The sequence below is a fragment of the Nuphar pumila genome, chromosome 10 (genome assembly GCF_984573655.1).
Source record: "Nuphar pumila chromosome 10, dmNupPumi1.hap1.1, whole genome shotgun sequence".
NCBI classification, from domain to species: Eukaryota; Viridiplantae; Streptophyta; class Magnoliopsida; order Nymphaeales; family Nymphaeaceae; genus Nuphar; species Nuphar pumila.
The window spans coordinates 118,741,390-118,758,994 of record NC_143258.1 but is presented as its reverse complement, the minus strand read 5'-3'; the positions used below and the strand labels follow the sequence as shown (position 1 = coordinate 118,758,994).

General features: G+C 35.7%; 2 protein-coding genes across 4 annotated transcripts in view; one reads left to right on the top strand and one right to left on the bottom strand.

Moving 5' to 3' along the window:
• Positions 1–230: 230 nt before the first annotated feature.
• On the top strand, positions 231–1,485 carry LOC149828080 (Methyltransferase-related protein). Its single transcript, XM_090019875.1, has 2 exons — positions 231–564; positions 1,035–1,485. The coding sequence occupies exons 1-2, from the start codon at positions 412–414 to the stop codon at positions 1,143–1,145; spliced, it is 264 nt and encodes an 87-aa protein (XP_089876001.1). The 5' UTR covers positions 231–411; the 3' UTR covers positions 1,146–1,485.
• A 14,777-nt stretch (positions 1,486–16,262) lies between these two features.
• Positions 16,263–17,605, bottom strand: part of LOC149828079 (Chaperone DnaJ-domain superfamily protein) — a 51,810-nt gene continuing 50,467 nt past the window's right edge. For all 3 annotated transcript variants that reach the window (XM_090019872.1, XM_090019873.1, XM_090019874.1), the window contains one exon: positions 16,263–16,942. In XM_090019872.1, the coding sequence (XP_089875998.1) occupies positions 16,334–16,942 (609 nt within the window). In that variant the 3' untranslated portion in view covers positions 16,263–16,333. The remainder of the gene's footprint in view (positions 16,943–17,605) is intronic.

Below are 17,605 nucleotides of genomic sequence, written 5' to 3'. Positions count from 1 at the left end.
TCAACTAAGACTAGGCGAGGACGAGGTAGACCCAGTCAACCGCGTGGAAGAGTGAAGGGTGTAATGGTAATTATAAGCTATAAGACTTCCCACCCACCCCCACACCTCAAGGGAGGGGTCGGCGCCCGCTTTTGACGTCGCAAGGCGGAGCCAGAGCGCGTAGCAAATCCGATTTAACACCCGGGCTTGGAGTCCGCAGCCATTAAAATCCCGTTTGGACGACGACGCCCGCGAGTGGTCGTCGGAGAGAAAGCCGCCGAGAATATTTGGCCTTCCCCCTTTTCTCGTACGGCCACCTAACCCCGGCGACCTTTTTCCGTTCGGTCGTCACCGCATTCCGTCGAGCGAAGAGGAGGAGAAGGAGGTGCATTTCGTTCCGTCTGTTCGATCGCTCTGTGTCGGCCGTCCAGGATGTGCCCTCTCCGCTTCATCCTCGTCTTCCTGTCGGCGACCCTCGCCGGATACTTCGCCTGGAAATCGATCCGGTCGAAGCCCGATGATGACTCCGTCGATCTCGTCAAGAATCCTGAGGCGACGCAGCAGTCCGTCTGCTCTTTCAGAAAGGTCCGTCGAAAATTCCGACTCGGCGCGGTTTTGTGTTTTCTTCCGTTTTCTTTGTTTTGTTTCTTTTGAATAACCGAGTTTCTGGTTTTTCTTTTTCTTTGTCGATGCGCGTCCGCCTTTCGTTTTCGTGAATCTTTTAGGAGAATCGGAACCTCTGATATTCTTTATCCTTTGAATCATTTTCCCTAATTTTCTGTCATTGGAGCGTCTGATCTTTATTTTGTGACGGAACTCTCTAACCGACGAGATTTTTTGCTTTCCTTTTCGTGAATTTTTAGGAAAATTCCGAACTTGTGATCTCTTTTCCCATGAAAATCTCTAATTTTGACACGGTTTAGTTTTTCCTTTTTTCTCATTTTTTTAAACGATCGAAACTTCTGACGTCTCTCTTTTTTCCCGTGGAAATCACCAATAGACGCATTTCTACTTTTCAATTATGTGAAAATTTATCTGTTTCTTTCTTCTTGTAGTTGCCTTCAATGATCATCGGCGGATTCTGGGTGTTCGTGGATATGGCGAGCGGAAAGTACCTGTGGAGGAACCTGAGATCTGGTGCTGAAAACTCGAAGAAGGAATCCTAAATGGTTCGTCCATGTACGAGACACGTTCCCCCTCTTTTTCTATTCCCTTTTGATTTTCTTCGGGTATGTGTAATTACTTTTTTTGTTGTTGAATATCAAGAGAAGTGTACTTTGATTTCCCCTCAAGAGGAATATGAGCGAATTTTATCGGAAAATTAGGGCGTCGTGGTGAAGATGGCGATGAACGAACCTAGGGTCCGGTGTGTTTCTGTGATGGAATTTGAAGGGGTGGGGAAGAATTAGGGCTTCCTTCTGAATCTTGTTGAAGAAATGTATTTAGTTAAACTCTGTTAAAGTAATCATGTAGTCGTAATATACAGGGCGCTCTTTCAAGTAATAATCAATGTCTTTTAGCTTCTATCTGAGAGAGAGAGAGAGAGAGTACGGATGGGGCAACGGATCCATGTGCTCGTGTGCACCACAAGGAGTCTATCCGTGTGCTTGTGTGCACCACAAGGGATCTACTCAATTATTAATATCGATGGCTGATCCGATTCCGATTCGTTTCTCCTGCACGACTCGTCGGGACCTGGAGAGACTCGCCACATGAGACCTGGAAGTCCAAGCCGACTCGTTCTTCGGTTGGATTGGGTTCTTAGACTGCAGTGAAGAGTCTTGTAGAAAAACAGGAACTCGGAAGATGATGGAGATCTGCAAATATTTTCTTTTTCTAGGAAGAATCTTGGGAAACCGCGTTTTTCAACAGGTGGAGGTGGGCAGAAAACAAAGTAACAAACCCTTGTCAAGTTTTATCTTCAAAATTGTGTCTCCCTCTCCGATGATGCCCTTGTCCCAAACAGCAACTCCTCAAGAGATGTTCACGAATTCTTTCTTCCCAAAATCCGTCGCCCTTTTCTTTCTTTTTCATTTTTTGCTTCACAGTCAGGAATTGGGTTCGGGAAGTTGCACAAAGTACATGCTTAAAGCGACAGATTTCATCAATTTCAAGGTGTCGATTGTAACTGATAAGCAACTTGCCCAACGGGTTCAAGTTTTAACTGGACAGCGGGTGTTAGGATTTTCTTGGAAAGGAAAAAATATGTGATAAATAATTTTTTTTAAGTATATTTAATTATATATGTCAAAACGATGAAATGCTCATACATGGGAGGAGAGCCTCTCATCGGGATTTTGGGCTTTTTTTTTGGTTGGACGGTCCTGCTTCTCTCAATATATCTGAGTAATGCTATGGGGCTCTGGGAGTACCTACTCCTACTTAATAGAATATCATGGGTGTAGGTTTTATCTTCTCAATTAAACTTATGTATGTACACAACATAGTTTATTTGATAGGAATCCATCATTTTTTTACATAAAAATAAGATTTTTTTTTAAGTCTTAAAATTTTGATACATTAATTTTGATACATTGTGAGCTGTTGATTTTTAAAGGTCTTAAAAAACATAAATGTATGCTATAATCACATAATCCAAAACTTGTTTTCTACTCAATAAAGCTTATAGATCATATCTATAGGGTCTGATCAACAAAAAAAAGTTTAAAATTTTTGAAAATCTAAAGCTTTTATTAGGTGGGAATACATACTCCATCCCCATCATAGCATTATATATAGGGAGAAGGGGACCGTGGCATTCCTTCTCTAACGATCGAGTTTTTTCATCGAGAGGACTTTACAGGGAGAAGGGGACGGTGGATTTTTATTATTCATTTATTATTTTGGATTATGAATTTTTTATGTTTAGGCATGTTTTTTTAAGCACTAAAAAATAATGGCCCCCAATACTGCGTTGTGGTTGATTTTATAAGTTTTTAAAAACATGCCTATATGTTGTAGGTCCTATCGATGAGATGCTCAAGCATTGAAAAAGGTGAGTCATCCTATCATCATTGGCTGTAGATTTTATGCCTTTCTTTGATTGGACAGTCCTCCTCTCTCTCTCTCTCTCTCTCTCTCTCTCTCTCTCTCTATATATATATATATATATATATATATATATATTGTAATAACTGCATTTTTTTTAATTAATTAGAAATTTTTTTGTAGATAAAATACGTAAATAAGCCTGGGATCCACATTTCGGATCCAAGATATTTACTTATATAAGTATAATATTTTATATATACATTTAAGAAAAAGAAAATAAGAAGTGAAATATATATATATATATATATATAAATGAATGTAAGTACATTAAGGGATTCACGATTGGATCCAACCCATGGATCCATATTGCGTTGTGGTGCGGGCCCAAAACCCCGACTGGACCCGAACCTCGGTCTCGAACCCAGCCTGAAACAAAAAAAAAAAAAGAGATAAAAACTCAAAGGCAACCCGATACGAGTTGCCCGATAAAAATAAAGAGTTAGGGTTCTGAATGAACCCTAACACAGAAGAAAACCCCAAAATCGTAAAAAGGGGGAGGGGGAGATACGTGGCCGCCGGAAGATGGAAGGTAAACTCCTTCCTTTTCAGGAGACCCCCTTTCTACAAAATGAAATTCCACTAGAGGGGGGTAAATAGTGAATTATGAAATAGATCGATAATAAAAATCTAAATGCAATAAGGCACAACACATAAAACACAAGATTTATACTGGTTCGGTCAAGTCATTGACCTACATCCAGTCCCCAAGCAAAACACTTGAGCCTTTCACTATAAAATCCGAGTTACCGGATAAATAGTACAACACCCTCTTCCTCAGAGGTCTACTTCTCTCAACAGAGAAGGGAACACCCTCTTTCACAGAGGTCTACTTCTCTCAACAGAGAAGGAAAACACCCTCTTTCCCAGAGGTCTACTTCTCTCAATAGATAAGGAAAACACCCTCTTTCCCAGAGGTCTACTTCTCTCAACAGAGAAGAAATACAATGAATAACAGAAAGTTACAATACTTCCTATAGAACCTTCAAAATGATATGAATGCACGAATGAAGGATTCTCAGAATGTTCTGTTCTTTTCACTCAGATGATTCTCTTTGTCAAAGAGCTATTCTTGACTTTTTCTCTTTATTTTCTCTTTCTTTTTCTTGGCTCTCTTTTTCGAATAATGAACAGAAATTTTTCTCTTTGTAAGCTCACATGTCTTGTCTGAGATATTATTTTGTTAGTGTATATATAGTCTCAAGAAAATAGTCGTTGCCTTTTTAAAATGATTATCCTTTTGAGATGTGAGATGTCAAGTCATTTCAAAAACAACTTTGTGTAAAAAGATATGTGTACTATATTGTATTTTCGAAAAGTCTTCTTTCTATAAGTGTAGTATTTGGGGTACACTATTTGTTGTAGTATTTTAAATGTGATATAATTTGTAAAAGGTCTATTATCATAATAAATGATTTGTAGTACATTGAACGTTGGGTTGTAAGTCATCATGAAGTTTTGTCTTTACTCAATTTAATGATTTGTAGTATATTAGTATTTTTCTTACAAATTGTCACTTCTTAACTTAAATGTATGTAAGTTCAATAAATGCTTTGTTGATTACTTTATTTATAAATGATCATTTCTCAAATGCTTTTTGAGGTGTTTATTTAATGTCTACAGAAAGAATGATGACTTTAAGTAAGTCGACATTCTTGTGTGGAGTTTATTATTAAACAAATAGTCATTTCTTAAATGCTTTTGAGGTGGTATTTAATGTCTACAGAAAGAATGATGACTTTAAGTAAGTCGACATTCTTGAATTGTATAAAGTAACTAAAGTCTTTTCCAAACACAATATAATAATATTAGTTTTCTTACATTGGCAATTCAAGCTAGACGATTTTGTATTATGACTTAAATTCATTTTGTCTTTTTCTTTTATACTTGAAATCATTAGTTTTTTTATTTCTTTTTAAGTTGTCTTATTCATAAATGCATGTTAGAAGGTACAATTAATGCTTTTGAAATCATGAGCTATTATATCTTGTCAAAATACATTTTTTCATAAATGTTTGTAAGAAGGTACAATGATTAGTTTCCAAAAAGGTGATTTTTGAAATATTGTATGCTTTTATGAAACATAGCTTTTGTAAATAGATGGCTTGTATGATAAAGCATGTAATATGAGATATGCACTATGCAAGCTTCTGAAGGTTCTGTTACGTATGACTCTAAAGAAGAAAAAAGTCTTCATCTTGAAGTAGCCAATTTCCTTATATGATCTTTAAGAATGTATGGCTCATCAAGTTTTTTCTTCAGAGAGTATGATTGCACCAAAGGTTGTACTTGAGCAGGTTGTCTTCATTCTTTTTAAGTGAAATAACCTTGCATCAAATACTCGTTAAATACATGATAAATCATATCCAGTCATAATATAACATTTTTCATGAAGGCATATCATTATATCATATTAAAGCATATATGACAGTAATCATATTATGTGTCATCAAAACATAGTTTCTCAACATTCTCCCCCTTTTTTATGATGACAAAATATGCTCCCCCTGTCAAAAAGTCATATGTATAATAATAATGATGTCATAAAAATGCATAAAAAAAACATAAAAGTTTTAAGTATCAGAGTATTTTTCTCCAACATAGGAGACAGGTTTTTCTCCCCCTTTGTCATAGACAAAAAGGAGGGGATCAGAGTATAAAAAGAGTTATTACAGACCAAAAAAATAAACAAGTTCATTCATAGTCGGATGTGGGATTAAACTTCCGAAGTAAAGCATCTTGGCCGATCTTCAAAGATTCAAAGGCTTGGTTCAGAGAAACTTGGTTCCTCAGAAGGAGATCCTGGGTATTCTGGACGTCGACAATGGCTGAGAAGATGTCTAGTTCAGAATTTGCTGCTAGATCTGCTTCACCATGGCCTTCGTTGTCAGGTGGCCCATCCTCAGGGAGGTAGGAGTCATCAAATGCATGAATGGAGTAGAAGACGACATCATTTTGAAGAGGCACTTGGAAGTATTGAAGAATGTGGGTGATGAAATACCTGAATGAGAGAGAGCGGAAGGAACGAAAAATAATCAGGTTATTAAAAATAACACTGGACCAGTTTATGGGAGAGTTACAAAAAATTGCATAAAGGAGAAGAGAGATTTCACTAGCAATGAATCCCTTGGATGGCGGTTTAGGGATGACATTGGATGAGAGGATTTATGACAATAGCAGAGCATGAGGCTTCAAATTGCTTGTATGCCACGGGAAGTGAATTTAACGAGTGGAGTGGAGGATCTTCTTAAACACAGTAGGATCTATGGGAACTATGTTTGGAAGTTCAATGCCATAAGAGGAAATGTTAAGAATACGACCTAATTGAGGAATGTCGAAAAAAATGAGTTTTCCATGAACCATGGAAGTGATAGTTGATTCGTCATGGTCGACTGAAAGGTTGGTGTAGAAAATTTTGATAAGTTGAGGATAAATGGTCATAGATTGGGATGATGCTAAAATATGAACAAAATCTGAAAGGGAGGTTTGTAGGTCGAATGAGGGGAATGCTTCAAGGTGAACTAGTTTACCAGTTTGAATTGGCAGAGAGTTAATGGAGTGAAAGTGGTGAATGAGATCTGGATATCTCAATTCAGCTGCTTCAATCATGTTGTCATCATAGGATCGTGAAGAAGATGATGCCATTTCGAGTAGTCTTGAGAGAATAGGAAGTTCTGAGGGAAATAAGAACTTGGAGAGAGTAATAGCTTGAAGGATGATAGAAGTATTCGAACGAATTGGTGAGGAAAGAATCATTTCATTAAATAGAGAGAAAAAAATTATTATGATAGGAAGTGAGTGACATTTGAAGTGAATGAAATTTAGATTTTAGTTGAAGTAAGAACTTGTGAGTTGTAACTTAAAGCTCTTGTGAATGATAAATCAAATCATTCTTTGAAAGATAGTGTTGATGAGAGTATATTATATTAGGAAAGATGACAAGAACATAGTTTCAAAAAAAAAATCTATATAAGGAGATTTTTGATAGAGGAGAGTCCATCGAATTGTGAAGTGTGGTAAAAATATGATAGAAGAATAGAGTCAAAGGGGTGTGTTTCACGATGTGAATTATGATCCATAGATTTTAAAGATTTCCATGTGAAGATGTGATGAGATAAAAAAATCGTGAAAGGAAGGTGTGTAAGAGTGTTATCATGTGAGATGAATAATGGCCTAATAAAACAAACAAGTAAAAAGTATTTTTACTTAAAGAGGATGTATTCTAAGTTCGTGAGAGATGTATTTAGAAAGAGACAAAAGATATTAATGAGAGAAGAGTGATGATTGCTTATATAAGAAGTAGTTTTTATGGATATGTGTGTAAGGAGCAAGAGTAGACATAAAGAAAGGGTGATGTCATACATGGATTTTTGAGTAGGATATGAATGGACAAAAAGACAAAAAACAATTCATGATTGATATGAGATAAATGACATAAAGTAATGTCATGATTGTCTAGAATTAATATTTATTTGAAAGACATAGTTTTTGAGAAACTCGATATGAAGGAGTTCATAGTTTTAGAGAATAAAAAATGAGGTTTTCAAATCTTGTCAAGGGGCCAAATCCATGGTTTTTGGGATGACAGAAGAGTGGACTCAAATTTCGTAGGAGAGAGAGAGAGAGATAGGACCAATGAAAAAGAACACAAAAAATATATGAGGAAAGACATGTTTGTCGAGAATGAATCTTCATATGGATTTTTATAGAAAAGTGTGAAAGATGATACGACATAAAGTAGATTATACTTTGAGAGATATGGTATAAAAGATGACATAAAGCATTAATTTTTAAAAAAAAAACTTTGTGATGTACGTGAAATATGAAACTCTTTTTCAACTTTGAAAAATGTGGTGAATGGAATGATGACAAAATATAAAAAATAATAAGAAATACAAACACTCGATTATGACAAAAAATAATTTGTAAATGAAAACAAGATTTGACATAAAGTGTTTTTATCATTCTTACTTGTTAATCTTTGGTTAAGATGAATTTTGTCAAGTATAGTTTGTATTAATATTTGGTAGAGGTGAACTCGAGTAGACTAATCTTGTTATATCCTAATTAGTCATAAGGATTAAATTTATAAATCACTTAATTTACAGATTCTTAACTCTCTTCTAATTCTTATAAAGTCTTCATTTTTTAAAGGTTTAGTGAAAATGTCTGCTAATTGTTTATTAGTGGGTATAAATTCCAGTTTAATTATGTTGTTTAAGACTTGTTCTCTTAAAAAGTGGTGTCTAATTTGAATGTGTTTAGTTCGAGAGTGTAAAATAGGATTTTTAGACAAATTTATAGCACTTGTGTTATCACATAAAATAGTTGTATTTTCAAATTTTAAACCAAAATCTTTTAAAGTTTGTTTCATCCAGATGACCTATGTACATGCTAGGCTAGCAGCTATGTATTCAGCTTCAGTAGTTGATAATGATACACAATTTTGTTTCTTACTGAACCATGAAACTAGTGAGTGCCCTAGCATATGACATGTTCCACTTGTGCTTTTTCTGTCAGATTTACTTCCAGCGAAATCAGCATCACTGTATGAGATTAAATCAAATGTAGATGATTTTGAATAAAATAACCCAAAATTAACTATGTCTTTTAGATATCTCATTATTCTTTTTACAGCTTTAAGATGTGATTCTTTTGGATTTGACTGAAATCTAGCACACAAGCAAACACTGAACATTATATCTGGACGGCTAGCAGTTAAATAAAGTAGTGATCCTATCATACCTCGGTATAACTTTATATTCATAGTCTTACCATCTTCATCTCTGTCAAATATAGTAGTTGTGCGCATTGGAGTATTCTTTGAAGCAGTTGAGTTCATGTTGAACCTTTTCAGAAGTTCATGAGCATACTTAGACTGATTGATGAAGACTCCATCCTTGGTTTGCTTAATATGCAATCCAAGAAAGTAGGTGAGTTCTCCCATCATACTCATTTCGAATTCTTTCTGCATGGACTTAGAAAATTCTTCACAAAGACTTTTGTCAGTAGATCTAAAGATGATATCGTCCACATAAATTTAAACGATTAGGGTATGATCATTCATTATTTTTACAAATAGAGTTGAATCTGCTTTGCCTACAGAAAATCCGGTTTTTAATAAAAAAAGTTTTAAGTCTATCATACCAAGCACGAGGTGCTTGTTTTAAACCATATAAAGCACGTTTTAGTTTGAAAACATGATCTGGAAATTGTTCATTTTCAAAATCTGGAGGTTGTTTTACATACATTTCTTCATTTATAAAACCATTTATCAAAGCATTTTTAACATCCATTTGATATAGTTTAAAATCTATATAGCTTGCATATGCTAAAAACATTCTAATAGATTCAAGTCTAGCAACAGGAGCAAATGTTTCATCGAAGTCAATACCTTCCTCCTGATTGTATCCTTGAGCTACTAGCCTTGCCTTGTTTCTAACAACATTATCTATTTCATCCAGCTTATTTCTGAAGATCCATCTTGTCCCAATGATTTGATGATCTTTTGGTCTTGGTACAAGATCCCAGACATCATTTTTTTGGAACTGATTCAGTTCTTCAGTCATGGCTAGCATCCAGAACTCATCAATGATAGCTTCATCAATCTTCTTTGGCTCAAGTTGAGAGATGAATGTCATGTTTGCAATCCGTTCCAGCTGAGCTCTAGTTTGAACCCCTTGGTCAGGTCTCCCAAAATCTGCTTTTTGAGGATGATCTCTGATTTCAGCAAATGTTCTTTGAAGATCATCTTCATTAGGATTAGTTGTGTTATCTAAGAAAAAAAGTGTACTTTCAACATCATCATCGTTACTCTGCTTATGAACAGATTGATCAATAGATTCACAAAAACTGACATGCATAAATTCTTCAATAGTATTTGAACTCTTATTAAAAACTCGGTATGCTTTACTATGACTTGAATATCCTAAGAATATGTCATCAACAGATTTAGCATCAAATTTATCAAGGTTATCTTTTGTGTTAAGGATAAATCATTTGCACCCAAAGACTTTAAAGTAGTCTATCCTTGGAGTTCTGTCATAGAATAATTCATAAGGAGTTTTATTTAATAAGGGCCTGATAAGAACTCTATTTGATATATAGCATGCAGTATTAACAGCTTCTGCCCAAAAATATTTAGCAAGATTATTATGATGGAGCATAGTTCTAGCATATTCCTGAAGGGTTTTATTCTTTCTTTTCACCACACCATTTTGAGGTGTAGCTCTAGGAAAGGCAAAGTTGTGTGAAATACCATGCAAGTTACAAAAATTTACAAAAAGATCATTGTCAAGTTCTCCTCCATGGTCACTACAAATTTTGATAATAGTAGAAGATTTTTCATTTTGTAACTTTTTACATAAAATTTCAAATTCATAAAACGTGTCACTTTTGTTTTTCAAAAATATTACCCAAGTAAATCTTGAGTAATCATCTACAATGACAAAAGCATATTTATTATGATTAAGACTAGCTACTCTAGAAGAACCAAAAAGATCCATGTGGAGAAGCTCTAAAGGTCTTTTACTTGAAATAATATTTTTTGATTTGAAAGATGATTTTGACAATTTTCCTAATTGACATGCATCACAAAAACAGTCCTTTTTAAAAGATATTTTAGGTAACCCACGTACTAAGTTGTTTTTAGCTAATTTAGACATGTATTTTGAGTTGACATGACCCATTCTCATGTGCCATAAATTTTGAGTGTCATTATTAGCTATAAGGCAGTGTTCAGTAATATTTTCTAGGTATAATTCATATATATTATTTTTCCTTATTCTTTTTAAAATAATATTTTTGTTGGTGTCTGCTATAAGGCATGCATCATGTTTAAAGCTAACATTATAACCTGTGTCACACATTTGACTTATACTTTAAAGGTTATGTTTTAAGCCTTTAACAAGGAGAACATCTTTGATAAGAGGTTTATCGATATTACCAATATTGTCAATACCAATTATCAAACATTTGTTGTTATCTGCAAAGGTGACGGTTCCTCCTTCTTTATGATGAAGAACAGCAAAAAGATCTGGATGTCCTGTCATATGTTTTGAACATCCACTGTCTAGTATCCATCTGTTCTTCTTCTTTGGAGCCTGCAAAACATCAAGTAAAAATTCTTTGTGGTACCCAATCGAGTCCCTCTTTGTTAGACTTTGAAACCCATATCCATTTTGATTTGGGTTTGTCTACAATTTTAGAGGAGTACATAGTATGAAAGTTGTAATACTCTTGCTTAGGTTCAGCAGAACCTTTGACAAAAACAGCCTTTTTATTTATACAAGAAGGTTTATTCATGAGAGAGTAACCAATACCATTCTTATAAAAAGAGAGTTTTTGAGAAGATAGGAGTTTATTCAGGTTCTCTTTCCCTTTGGTAAACTTGAAAACCGTTTTCATAAGGTTTACAGTTTTGCTTTTTAATTCTGAAATTTCTACTTGAAGAATTTTTGTCTTGGAATTAGTAGAACTGATTTCAGAAGTAATAATAAGATTTTTCTTTTTCAACTCAGAAATTTCAATGTTGAGTTCTTCATTTTTCTGGAGAAGCTCTAGATTTTCAGATTTCAAACTTTTGTTTTTGAGAATCGTTTTTCTTGATTCTTCAAAAAGTTCTTGAAAAGCATTTTGAAGTTCTTCAAAAGAAAAATCAAGGGATTCACTTACAGAGATTTCTGCCATGAAGCACATGTTGGCGGTTTCAGCTTCATCGTCACTTACTCTTCACTTGTGGATGGTTCTGAATCATCCCATTGAGCATGCAGAGTCTTTTTCTTGAAGAACCTTTTCTTTGGTTCCTCGATTATGGATTTTCTTTTTAGAAGATGACAGTCACGTCTCATGTGACCTAGTTTATTACATTGATAGCACATGGAATCTTCCTTAGAATCTTTTTTTCCGTTGTGCTTATTTGACAGCCTGTTCTTTCTCATGAAGCGCTGAAATTTTTGAGTAAGCAGCGCGATTTCAGATTCTTTTTCTGAGTTCTTATTTTCAGAAAGGGCTGGGAAGGCTAGAGTTTTCTTTGTAGGTTGTTCTTCTTCCCTTCTTTCCTTCATATGGACTTCATAGGCCATAAGATTGCCTATTAAGTCATCCAGTGTAAGCTTGGATAAATCTTGAACTTCTTCAATTGCTGTTGTCTTTTTTTCCCAATCAGTTATGAGAGATCTAAAGATTTTCTTTACCTTATCAGTCTGGGAATAGGTTTCTCCTAAATATTTAAGGTCGTTGGTGATGTTTGTGAATCTTGTAAACATCTCTGTGATGGGTTCATCTTTGTTTATTTTGAACAGCTCATATTTTCGAACCAGAGATGAGATATTAGCTGCTTTCACTTTGTTGGTTCCTTCATGAATAACCTCCAGAGAATGCCAAATATCATAAGCAGATTCACAAATAGATATTCTGTTAAATTCATTTTGATCAATGGCACAATACAAAGCATTCATAGCTTTTGCATTCAGATTAGCCATTTTCTTTTCTTCATCAGACCATAAGCTATAGTCTGAGGATGGAGATGTGTATGGATGCTCAACAATTTTCCATAGAGCAAAATCTATAGACTTTAGAAATATATTCATCCTGCATTTCCAATATCCATAGTTTGAGCCATTGAAGAAACGGGGGCGAGATGTATGTTGACCTTCAATATCACGAGCATAAGAGGTTGATGCCATTTGTGCTGGAAGACTTGTTATGTCGAAACCAGCAAACCTACTCTGATACCAAATGAAATTCCACTAGAGGGGGGTGAATAGTGAATTATGAAATAGATCGATAATAAAAATTTAAATGCAATAAGGCACAACACATAAAACACAAGATTTATACTGGTTCGGTCAAGTTACTGACCTACATCCAGTCCCCAAGCAAAACACTTGAGCCTTTCACTATAAAATCTGAGTTACCGGATAAATAGTACAACACCCTCTTCCTCAGAGGTCTACTTCTCTCAACAGAGAAGGGAACACCCTCTTTCACAGAGGTCTACTTCTCTCAACAGAGAAGGAAAACACCCTCTTTCCCAGAGGTCTACTTCTCTCAATAGATAAGGAAAACACCCTCTTTCCCAGAGGTCTACTTCTCTCAACAGAGAAGAAATACAATGAATAACAGAAAGTTACAATACTTCCTATAGAACCTTCAAAATGATATGAATGCACGAATGAAGGATTCTCAGAATGTTCTGTTCTTTTCACTCAGATGATTCTCTTTGTCAAAGAGCTATTCTTGACTTTTTCTCTTTATTTTCTCTTTCTTTTCTTTTTTTTTTCTTGGCTCTCTTTTCGAATAATGAATAAAAAATTTTCTCTTTGTAAGCTCACATGTCTTGTTTGAGATATTATTTTGTTAGTATATATATAGTCTCAAGAAAATAGTCGTTGCCTTTTTGAAATGATTGTCCTTTTGAGATGTGAGATGTCAAGTCATTTCAAAAATAACTTTGTGTAAAAAGATGTGTACTATATTGTATTTTCGAAAAGTCTTCTTTCTATAAGTGTAGTATTTGGGGTATACTATTTGTTGTAGTATTTTAAATGTGATATAATTTGTAAAAGGTTTATTCTCATAATAAATGATTTGTAGTACATTGAGCGTTGGGTTGTAAGTCATCATGAAGTTTTGTCTTTACTCAATTTAATGATTTGTAGTATATTAGTATTTTTCTTACAAATCGTCACTTCTTAACTTAAATGTATGTAAGTTCAATAAATGCTTTGTTGATTACTTTATTTATAAATGGTCATTTCTCAAATGCTTTTTGAGGTGTTTATTTAATGTCTACAGAAAGAATGATGACTTTAAGTAAGTCGACATTCTTGTGTGGAGTTTATTATTAAACAAATAGTCATTTCTTAAATGCTTTTGAGGTGGTATTTAATGTCTACAGAAAGAATGATGACTTTAAGTAAGTCGACATTCTTGAATTGTATAAAGTAACTAGTCTTTTCCAAACACTATAATAATAGTAGTTTTCTTACATTGTCAATTCAAGCTAGACGATTTTGTATTATGACTTAAATTCATTTTGTCTTTTTCTTTCATACTTGAAATCATTAGTTTTTTTATTTCTTTTCAAGTTGTCTTATTCATAAATGCATGTTAGAAGGTACAATTAATGCTTTTGAAATCATGAGCTATTATATCTTGTCAAAATACCTTTTTCATAAATGTTTGTAAGAAGGTACAATGATTAGTTTCCAAAAAGGTGCTTTTTGAAATATCGTATGCTTTTATGAAACCTAGCTTTTGTAAATAGATGGCTTGTATGATAAAGCATGTAATATGAGATATGCACTATGCAAGCTTCTGAAGGTTCTGTTACATATGACTCTAAAGAAGAAAAAAGTCTTTATCTTGAAGTAACCGATTTCCTTATATGATCTTTAAGAATGTATGGCCCATCAAGCTTTTTCTTCAGAGAGTATGATTGCACCAAAGGTTGTACTTGAGCAGGTTGTCTCTATTCTTTTTAAGTGAAATAACCTTGCATCAAATACTCGTTAAATACATGACAAATCATATTCAATCATAATATAACATTTTTCATGAAGGCATATCATTATATCATATTAAAGCATATATGACAGTATATCATATTATGTGTCATCAAAACATAGTTTCTCAACACAAAGGGCCTCCCGTCATCTTCCTCCCCACATCTGCCTCTCGTTCTCTTCTCTATCCTTTGTATCCCCTTCTTCCTCTCATTTTCGCGCGCGGTAGTAATAGCACTAGCGTTGGCCGACCCTCCTTTCGCGACAGCAGACTCCGATCGCCTGTCTGAGGTACGGGTTCCCTCTCATGATTTGAGTAAGGTATTGATTATGTGTAGAGTTTTCTTGCATGATTTAGACTACCAAGGAAACCCAAATCGAGTTAGTACACGTCACTGGAACTATGGAAGAGGTAATCCCAAATCATCCAGCCAGAATGCTTTGGATAAGTCCACTTTGAGTAAGAATGCAGTCACCTTACCAGTGGGGGCTCCGGGGCTCCGCTTGGTTGGTAGGAGCTGTCAGTGCACGTCACCTTATGGTGGGACGGTGGGACGTTGCAGGTTCAAAACCTAATGGTATGTTGAATAACTAATGGGGGTCGGCCTAACCCCAGCTTGCCTATCTAAAAAAAAGAAGAATGCAGGCACCTTCAATGCACTGATCAAATAATTCCACATTCTTGAATGCTACGTCCTTCTATGAAGGCACACTGAGAAGGAGAATGTAACAGACTCTACAGCCATCCTCAGTTTTGTGGCAAGCATCTTGGCTAGGATCTCGTAAAGGGAAACAATGAAGTAGGCCTAAGCCATGAAATATCTTCAGCCAAGTTCTCCTTAACTACGAGGATAAAGTGTGACTTACTAAGCTCCTTCAACATTAAACCATTGGGCCACATAAGGCAGGGTGGTCGTGGGGCTTACACGGGGTTTTCCTCGCTTCGGCAAGGGTTCCTCATCATAAAAAAAACAACATTGAATCATTGGGCATGGAATTCTCGGACGATGTCCAACAAGTCACCCTTAAATACTTTCTACGACCGTTTTGAAAAAAATAGGCAGGAACGCATCAGGCCCTAGTGTCTCACACTTTCATAAGCCCAGACAGCATTTTTAACTACTACAACAAATTCGGCCTCCAGATTGTGCCTAGTTCAATTTTTGGATGCTGCACCAGAAAAAACCTCCAACACCGCTGCCACCCGCCCACCCCTTGACGCCTAAAAAGCGATTTGAAATATTCAGTGATGGCACACACAACCACCTCCCCTTAAACAGCAACATTATCGATTCATATTGATAAAATTAAATTCTTATTGTGCTTCGGAGAGGAAATTATCTAATGGTGGGATTTTCTTGTTTGAGCCACTGCATACAAGACTTTTGCCTGCCATTAGTCTCTCTTCCCTCACCCTCCACTCCTTGATTTTTCGCATCAGCTCCTGCATTTAGCTGATCCTAAACTATTTGTTAGTCTTTTTTATGTTTTCATAGTTAGAAACATTTAACATTTTCACAAAAAAAAACATTTTTATGTATTCTTTTATTATATTTGTATTTGTACTTTTAAAATGCCTGTATTTTTCAAGATTTAACAGAGCATGTGTAAGGGGAGAGAGAGGCGCAATGGCAAATTGGAAAACAAAAATCTTTCTATTTACATGTGATTTTTCTCCTTACCATATAGGGTGATCTTTTAGCCCACACAAGCAAAAAGAAATAAAGCTACACCAAAATAACAAACAATAATATAACCAACTAAAACAATCATTTTTAACTGGATTCCTTTTTACACACTCAGCTTAAATCAACTTGTAGTTTGATGGACATGTACAATAAGGTAAGAATAGCCCCCTGCGGTAGTGGCACAAATCTAGCAAGATCAGTGCCTATCCACATTGCTACAACCACTGATGCCACAAGGCTGCTGCTGGTTTTCCCACACAACCAACTTGCAAATGACAGGAAAAGCGTAAGCAGAATGCCTCCACGGCCACCCAGGACACATGCTACCAGGTATGCCAGCTTGTATCCAGCATCCAACTGCTCATCAAGCATTGCGCTCACACTACACAGTCCAAGACCTAGGCGAGGTCCAAGCATCCTCACAGAAAACAACATAAAGAAGGCAAACTTCAACACATCAGCAAAGGATCCTCTGTTCCACGTCAAAGTTTCTTCATTGGTATTTCTTCCTTTATATGTGGAAGAAAAATCACTTTCACCAGATGTGCCATATTGCTGCCTGCAACTTCGCTTGCGCTTTCTGAGTTCAGACCATGAGTAGATTGTCACTCCTTCGTCAAACTCATACTGTTGAGTCCAGTTTCTTGATGGACGGTGTGCATTTGCTAGCAGTTCAAGATGTTTATCATAATCAAACCTGGTTTTTTCATCAGATAGTACCTGATAGAGAACCAGCAGAATGAAAAGAAACAACCTGAGATTAAGCATGAAATACGTGAGTTCTTATATGCATAAAAAACTTAGGCCCCAATCAACAAGGCAAATGCACCAAGCGCATAAGATCCTTCCCTTTTTTCACCCAGGAGTCTAAGTCATCAAGAAACAGTGAAAATGGCCAATTTTCTCTCCCTAATAAGGGGGGGGGGGGGGGGGGGGGAGAGAGGGAAGAATGTGAACAAGGTCAACAACTTTACCACCTAGAAGAGCCAAACCAGCAGTTTTCAGTTTCAACCCCAAAATTGATTTGAGCTGCACCACAACCGTTTGATTCCAAAACACCATGTGTAGACAGCCTAAACTACCTTTTGTTCATAACAATTCATTATATCTAGCAGATTTGCAAAATGATCAAATGAGATAGGTTCTCTATTTGGATAATTGATGAGGGGAAACCCCAGTTGAGATGGTGGGCCCCAGGAGAGAATGACGTTATGCGGTATGGCACACTCTCAATCAGTTCCCTCGGCTGCCTCCCCCTCACCCACCAGGGAGCCTGCTACTTCATCCTTGCAGCAAGGGACATACACCCCAGGTATCAGACTCTTGACATCCTTCAGCTTGAAAGCTTTAGGCCAACCCACATAGCCATAGGATTTAAACCAT

Excerpts from the sequence above, each read along its gene's own strand:
- LOC149828080 (XM_090019875.1), top strand. The coding sequence starts at position 412 with ATGTGCCCTCTCCGCTTCATCCTCGTCTTCCTGTCGGCGACCCTCGCC. Across the intron at positions 565-1,034 it reads CCGTCTGCTCTTTCAGAAAG|TTGCCTTCAATGATCATCGG; the intron begins GTCCGTCGAAAA and ends TTCTTCTTGTAG.